The 8,184-nt window shown below is 44.7% G+C and overlaps 1 protein-coding gene across 1 annotated transcript in view; it reads left to right on the forward strand.

Moving 5' to 3' along the window:
• LOC119978295 (endoplasmic reticulum resident protein 29-like) overlaps window positions 1–4,125 on the forward strand; it is an 11,304-nt gene extending 7,179 nt beyond the window's left edge. The window contains exons 2-3 of the mRNA XM_038819818.1: window positions 1,050–1,244; window positions 1,918–4,125. Of these exons, the coding sequence (XP_038675746.1) occupies window positions 1,050–1,244; window positions 1,918–2,420 (698 nt within the window). The 3' untranslated portion in view covers window positions 2,421–4,125. The remainder of the gene's footprint in view (window positions 1–1,049; window positions 1,245–1,917) is intronic.
• Window positions 4,126–8,184: the final 4,059 nt, after the last annotated feature.

The following is an 8,184-nucleotide window of genomic DNA, read 5'->3' on the forward strand; positions in this document are numbered from 1 at the left end:
TGGGGGGTCCCGTCAGAGTTCGCCAATAAATGTTGCTAATTGTGCTTTTACTTAATTTGCTCTGTTTAATCATCTTGCTCTAGAGTCGCCAGGTATCTTTATGATACCACCACGAGGTTCAAAGCCAAGTGCTGATCAATAACTCAATACACCAGTTAGTAAGTTTCAAATCAAAACACATTTATTATACACACAGTCAATCACCACTCATGCATAAAACTCTACTTACTAGACTATCTCTAACACTAAAAGGCCTATACTTAGCTTTGGAAATGGCCCACCAGGTCAGGGGAACAATGGCCTTTCGTTCGATTCTGAGTCTGCAGGCTTCAAAGCTGGTATGGACTAGTAGCTAGGAGCGCCTATCTCGTAGCGTGCGTTGACTGGAGACTTACTTGGTTGGTGCAGCTGCTAGGCAGGTCTCTCCTTGTTGAGAGTCACGGTCAAGAGTTGTTTCGAGCTGCTGAGAGACCCTGCCAAGAAGATCGAACTGAACTTGGGGACTCTATTTTATAGTCCCCAGGGGTTTTGCGCCCTTTTGGGCGGACCCCGGACATGGTCCCAATCAATTGGACCAAGTCCCAATAGCTTGAATCGATTTCTCCAATACTGGAGCTGTTCCCTGATTGCTGGGCGGTTCCTATGTATCCGGTGACCTTCCTTTGTCCTGGCTCCCGCTGGCGCCGGGGAATCTGGTTTGGTCTTGATTGCTTTAATGTTTCCAATTGTTCCTGGGGATCGCTCATTAATATGCAGATGGTTGCTGGTTTCGGTTCTGTCTGGGTCTTTGAAAGTCTTAATACACAGGAAACCTTGCACCTGCTTGTTTCCCTGTGCCTGACCATTTTTCCCTGTGTTCTTTGCGGGCATCCATTTTGGAATCGGGAAGTGGCCAACCCAGGTGGCTACACTGGCCACACTAAATTGCCCCTTAATTTGAAAAGAAAAATAATTGGCTACTCTAAAAATAAAAAAAAACAATATTAGTAAGCAGATTGGTGGGCGGTTAAAGGGAGTCCTGGGTGAGTTAGGTCTTATGAAATGATGAGGATTGTGCAAGCACAGTTATGTGGACCAGCATCAAAGGTTTCATTATTCCCTGCAGGTTATTCCCAAACAGAAGTATGTCCTGGTAAAGATTGACACGCAGTATCCATATGGAGAGAAACAGGACGAGTTTAAGAAATTAGCGGAAAACTCTGCTTCCAGCAAGGAGCTCTTGGTGGCTGAGGTGGGAATATCAGGTAGGAACTGAGTTACCTGTCCAAGATTAAACAAAGATTAAAACATTGTGGTTAGCAATTTCATCACTTATTTGATCCCTGTAGTTTCCTCTAACCACTGTGACACATACTCACAAGAATATAATGCAATTCCAATCACAGCTGAAACTATGTTTAACACAAAATTCCCATGAAGGTTACGGTGCAGTGTTTGCACAGAAACACTTGAGTAGGGAGCATCGCAGCTAAGAGCCTGTGCCAGGTGTCAGCCCCTGAGCTGGGAAACAGATCCATATGGGAAACAGATCCATACAAAATAATTAATGGGTGCCTCTTGCCATCCCTTTCAGCTGGGAGAAGATGAAAAATGAAGGGGATGTCCCTGATGTAGGGAAAGAGGGAATAAAATAACTTGCATTTATGTGAACACTTTTCTTGCATTCAGAACATCCCAGAGCACGTTACAGTAGAATAGTTATTTTTGCAGTGTCGTAAGAAGGGTTAGGAGAGAGTTGGTCACTGCTTATTCAGGAAGAGGTGTTATGCCAAACTATAGATCCCTGGGGAAGTGGGTGAAGTGTAAGGGGAAAAGAGACAGAAACAAATTCTGAGGAAAATTACATTTTAAACATATAGTTGAACTATGCCATAACAAAATGATTTGACTGTAGTTATATTAAAATTTCTTTAACAGACTATGGTGAAAAGGAAAATTCAGAACTTGGCATGAAATACAAAGTGGAAAAGGATGAATATCCTGTCTATTTGCTATTCACTAACGGGGATTTGGAGAATCCAGTCCGGTACACCGGTGAGATTAAACAGGATGCCATTCAGCAGTGGCTGAAGAATAAAAACGTGTGGGTCGGGATGCTCGGCTGCCTGGAGGAGTTCGACTCGCTGGCTGCGGATTTCCGTGGTACAACTGCCCAGGAAGAGCGGCACAAGATCATGGAGAAGGTGAAGGCCATGGTACAGGAGGTGCCAGAGTCTGATCAGAAATTGGCAGAACAGTACCACAAAATTATGAGCAAAGTTCTGGTGCAAGGTGAAACGTTTGTCCATTCCGAGATTACGCGGATTGGCAAACTGCTTGGAGAGAGCAAGATGAGTTTAGTTAAGAAGGTGGAGTTTCAGAAACGCCAGAACATCCTGAGTTCATTCCAAAAATCCAGCGCAGCAAAAGAGGATCTGTAAGAATGAATTCCCGTTTGTTAAAAGTCCTTAAGTAAAAAGAAGCATCCTTACTGTAAGTCATATCACTGCTGAAGTTGCTCAACAGGATCTTGCCATCATGAGTCCTTTCTTTCCTGGTTCCTCTCATCAGTCAAAGGCTCTGAATCGTGCAGTATCTCAGCTGAGTTTGATCCTGTTTTGAACTGCCACCTCGCAGGACCCACTGGATCTATCAGGAGAGTTGCTAATTTATTTTGCCCCTCCTTCCTAATCCAGAGGGTCCAAAAGTCAATTGTGGCATCTTGCCACTGTCGTAAAATGACATCAGTTAATTTCACAGACTTGGACACAAACTTTTTGGTCCATCTGGCTCGAAAGCACATACGTAACAACAAAGCCCCTGAGGAGATCTTAAGATCAATCTTAGGAAGGGAATTTTCACCATCATTGCGACAGCAGTGTGTTGAGGATTCAGGAACATATGCTGATGGTGGAACATGTAAATGTCGCCACAGGACTACAGGCTGCTCTCCCCTTTGAGAGAGAGCTGACTGGTGGTGATTTAACCTGAAGGTCACCACACCTCAGGCAAGGGGCAAGGTGGAGAAGGCGGGGCCCTTAACCTCAGCCGGTACGGGAATTGAACCCACGCTGTTGGCGTCTCTCTGCATCACAAACCAGCCGTCCAGCCAACTGAACTAATCGACCCGGTGGAACATAGGTCACTGTCCAATATGCTGTTACTAGCACAGAGGAGTTCCCAATCTCAGTTGTGCTGCTGTGGAGGAGCTTCTGGTACATGGCACGTGGACCAACTTAGATGAGGAAATACCATGAAAGAATGGGAATTATACCATTGCAAATTGATGTAAAACTGACCTCTAGTAAGCCTCCAATAAAATACATCAAAATTTTTAGAAACTTTGATGCTCTTCAGCAGTGACATGGTTAAGTCTATTTGTTTACAAACCTTTTAATTTTTTAATTCTTGCAAAACAACTTTTTCACTAACCTTTTGTTGAGAGTTAACCCCAGTATTGTTTCAACATGTGGCTATCTGAAGCAGCACAGATCCCTGTTATATCCCACGTGGCTAGTTCCCAATGTCAAAAATGCCAGTGGGCCGTAACCAATGAGGTCAGGAAGGCAATAAAAAGTAACTGTATAGAAGATAATTCAGTTAAAACTCTAGATACTGTAGTTGTGGAGCCTTTTTCACTTCCTCTGTGGCTGTAATACCAGTGAACAGTATTCCCGAACCCGGTGTCACTGGAGGGCAAAAAGAGACGGCATAGAAGGCAGTTCCAACGAAGGTGGACAGGTGTGCCCAGGCCTCCATTCATACATGAAAATGCAGGTATGCCAAGCACCACATGTGAAAGGTAAGCAGGTATCAGAAAACCTCCCCCTTCCAGCAAAAGGCAAACACAGGAAGAATTCCCCTCGGCAAAACCTCCACACGGAACAATTTCCAGATTGACACCAGAGGTGATCTCAACGTGAGCAGAGGACAGCCCCAAATCCTGTTTCTCCATGGTGAATGTAATGCTATTAAGGAAAGGTCTTGTCCAACTACTGGTGACATCTGTACACCTTACAATTCTGCATATTTTGATCTTCCCTCAACAGTTGATCTGTGTTAGGATTGTCCTGTTAATGCAAACAACCACTTGTGTGTTTAATTGAATAAATTGGTTAAAAAAATTAAAACTTGTGCTTTTAACTGTACGTTTGTATGCTGTATTGTAGCTATGATTCCACTGGACTCAGCAAGAAGTGATTTTGCAATCTGAAATTCAGAACAAGTCGCTTTCCATTCTTAGCAATCTTGTAGTGTCAACTTGGATCAGTTGATGGGAGCTCTTGCCTGTGTCCATTAGGTGTGGTTTCAACCTTTACAGCAGGACTCAAGTGCATAAGTTACACTAATACTCCCTTCAGTATTGCACCATCTCTTAGACAAGTGTTTTTCAAACTTTATTTCCCGGGACCTACTTCTGCCAACTGGCTGGCCTTCACGACCCACGCCAGGTTCGCTTATATTTACCGCGAAAGGCAAGCCTGCTTCGTCCTCATGATCTCACTTGGATCAGGTTCAAAGGAGGAGAGGGCATTGCACATATCAAGTGCAGGCTTCAGCCAGTTCCTTTGTACCGTCTTATTTTTGAGAAAGTGGAAAATCTAACTTTGTACATGTATGTTGACGTAAAGGGCAATAGCAACAAAATGCTAGTTTTAGTCAGCAGTGGATACTCCTGGGAAATGCTACTCCAGAATGCTGACAGCCTCATGGGCTTTTGGCATGTTTTTAATGTGGTATCACAGGTCAGCTACAGCAGCCTTCATTTGGAGTCAGCTCTAACTTAATAATTGACACTAGGCTCTCAACCTCAAAAGGAAATTTTCACCCACCACTTCTCTTTCAAAATCTGAAACTTCTCTTCTCATTTGCCAGTACTTCCCTGCGCGTAACCACATGGGCATTGGATCCTTGTTTGCATTGCAACAATGACAAGATGATTTCTCAAAAAAATCATTTCTAGACTGCTTTGTTCAGGAGTTGTTTCTTCTTTGTAAGCTGTTAACCTGAGGGGTTGGAGATCTGCACAGTTCTAACAGTAGCAACTGCTCTCTCCTGCCGTGGATTCTCCTGAGCAGCTCTCTCCAGCAGATTCTGTTGTGAGATGCTGGCTGGTAGGTAAACTGCCTATTTGAGTCTGCAGCTGTCTCTTACTTTTAAGGAAACGATCCATCTTCACAGTTCTCTTGCCAGCAGCTCGGAAACGGAAGCAACTCTGCTCTGTGATTTGGCACCAGAAGCACGTACAAAATGCATGACGTCAGGTGTACATGCAGAACGCATGATATGCTCTGCTGCTGCTTTTGGCTGGAAGACTCCATTTATTTTCATTTAGAAGGCAGCCGTGGCTGACATTCTCAATGTAAAAGACGGTAGTGGCCGTTGGGTGCTTCTCCCATGATCAGGACCTCTGCGGGAGCAGCACAACTAAAAACTCTGTGACTCCCGCCCATGGCCCACCTGGGGGTCACAACCCACACTTTGAAAAACAAAAGGCACTTTACCCTTTCTCGATAATATAGGTTTCCTTCAGTACTAACATGAGAGTAACTACGAGAGCACTAAAACTGGTTATTTTAATTCTATTAGAGGTTGCACAGGACAGAGCCACCTAGGGGAGGCTGGGAGATGCAGGAATTTCTAGATGGGCTGGAGTACCCGAGGTTGGGGGGGGGGGGGGGGGGGGAGGACAGGGCTACATTAGAAGGAGCGATAGTGGAGCAGCAGATAAAAGATGCGATTGGGAGGATGCAGTCGGGGAAGGTGGCAGGGCCAGATGGGTTTCTGGTGGAATACTATGCAAAATTCAAAAATAAGCTGGTACCTCTGATGGTGGGGATGTTTGAGGAGGCGATAGGGAAGGGGGTGTTACCACAAACCTTGGGGCCGGCGTCGATTTCGCTGTTATTAAAGAAAGATAGGATCTGACGGAGTGTGGGTCGTATAGGCACATATCACTTTTAAACGTGGATGCAAATATATTGGCGAACGTAGTGGCAGGTAGGCTAGAGGAGTGCTTCCCAAAGGTGATGGGTGAAGATCAGACGGGGTTTGTGAGAGGGAGGCAGCTTTTTTCGAACATTAGGAGGGTATTGAACATGGTTATGGCACCGGCGGAGGGGAAGGAAACAGAGGTGGTTGTGGCATTCGACGCTGAGAAAGCGGTTGACCGGGTAGAATGGGGATACTTGATAGCAGTTCTAGAATGGCTTTGAATTGGACCCAGATTTGTGGACTGGGTAAAGCTATTATATAAGGAGCCGAGGGCCAGTGTCCGCACAAATAACATCAGCTCAGAATACTTTCCTCTCCATCGTGGGACTAGGCAGGGATGTCCTATGTCCCCCCCCCCCCCCCCTACTGTTTCCACTTGCGATTGAGCCATTGGCCATCGCATTAAGAAGTTTGGGGGTATGGAAAGGGATAGTGCGGGCAGGGGGGGATAGAGCATAGGGTGTCCTTATATGCCAATGACTTGTTCTACGTGTCAGAACTGAGTGCGTCAATTGGGGAATACTGGAGCCCAGGGAATGAGAATAAACGTTATTGACAATTTATTCTAGTTTGGGATAATTAGGCAAATTGCAGCATCCTCACTGAACCTGGCTCCCTGCTGTTTCCCAGGGATTGTTGTTGGAATCACTCTGCTATTGGATACATATAATGACCTAGACTTGGGTGTACGGAACATCATTTCAAAGTTTGTAGATGACCAAAACATTTCTGAAATGTACCAATCATCAAGATAGTTACAGACTTCAGGACAAAGAACTGGTGAAAAGCAGAGGCGTGTGGAAGATAAACATTTCTACAACAAAGTTTGGATGTGATTAGTGTTGGTAAGAAGGATGAGGAGGCGCAATATAAATGGCTTAATTTGAAATAGGATGCAGGACCAGGGAGTCTTGGAGGTGTGCAAGTATTTGAAGGTGGCAGGACAAGTCGAAAAGGCTGTTAAAAATTACAAACAATTCTAAGCATCACACTTTAGGAAGGTTGACAATACCTATAGAGCAGGGGTGGGCAAACTACGGCCCGCGGGCCGCATGCGGCCCGCCAAAGGTCTTTATGCGGCCCACCAAGATCAAGTCATTAAAAAAAATTTTTTTTTAAGGTTAATGGGGGGGGGGGGGGGGGGGGGGGGCTGTTGGGTTACTGGTATAGGGTGGATACGTTGACTTGAGTAGGGTGATCATTGCTCGGCACAACATGTGTTTCATGTGAAGTTTCTACTTTAAAATATTAATTAATAAAAATTAATTGCTTTTTTAAAAAAAACCTTTTATTTTGGCTATTTTAAATATTAATTATTTTACTTAATATACTATGCGGCCCTTTAAAATTGTGAATTTCTGAATGTGGCCCGTGCACGGAAAAGTTTGCCCACCCCTGCTGTAAAGTATGCAGAAGAGATTTACTAGAATGGTACAAGGGCTGAAATACTTTGATGTTGTTGAGTGGCTAAAGTGGGGTTCTCCCCCCGAGAGCAGAGCCTATGACAGATTTGATAGCGGTGTTCAAAATGTTCAAACATTTTGCTAAAGTAAATGAGAAGGATGGTGGGAGCAGATTAAAGAGTAACCTTTTAGAGGGAATTGGATGAACACTTGAAGTGCTACTAATTTGATAGCTGTTTCAAAGACCTGCCATATGCCTGATGGACTGAATGGCTTTCCTCTGTACTATATCATTCTAAGATTCCAACTGTCATCAAACTAGTCTTGAAAACACATGCGTGGTCCATGAGTTAAGGATATGTGGCCAAATCAGTTTGACCTTCTCCTTGAATTTGAAGGTCCTCAAAGACATTTTTCAGCCCTTCCGTTCCATAGTCAATATTGGTATTTCACAGCTCCAGGATTCCAGATTCGATTCCGGCTTGGGTCACTGTCTGTGCGGAGTCTGCACATCCTCCCCGTGTGTGCGTGGGTCTCCTCCCACAGTCCAAAGATGTGCAGGGTAGGTGGATTGGCCATGATAAATTGCCCTTAGTGTCCAAAATTGCCCTTAGCGTTGGGTGGGGTTGCTTGGTTATGGGGTTAGGGTGGAGGTGTTGACCTTGGGTAGGGTGCTCTTTCCAAGAGCTGGTGCAGACTCGATGGGCCGAATAGCCTCCTTCTGCACTGTAAATTCCATGATATTGGACCAGATCCATGTTCACTGATCTTTACATTGTAAACATAATAAGAAAATCGAACAATTCTG

The sequence above is a fragment of the Scyliorhinus canicula genome, chromosome 1 (assembly GCF_902713615.1).
Source record: "Scyliorhinus canicula chromosome 1, sScyCan1.1, whole genome shotgun sequence".
NCBI classification, from domain to species: domain Eukaryota; kingdom Metazoa; phylum Chordata; class Chondrichthyes; order Carcharhiniformes; family Scyliorhinidae; genus Scyliorhinus; species Scyliorhinus canicula.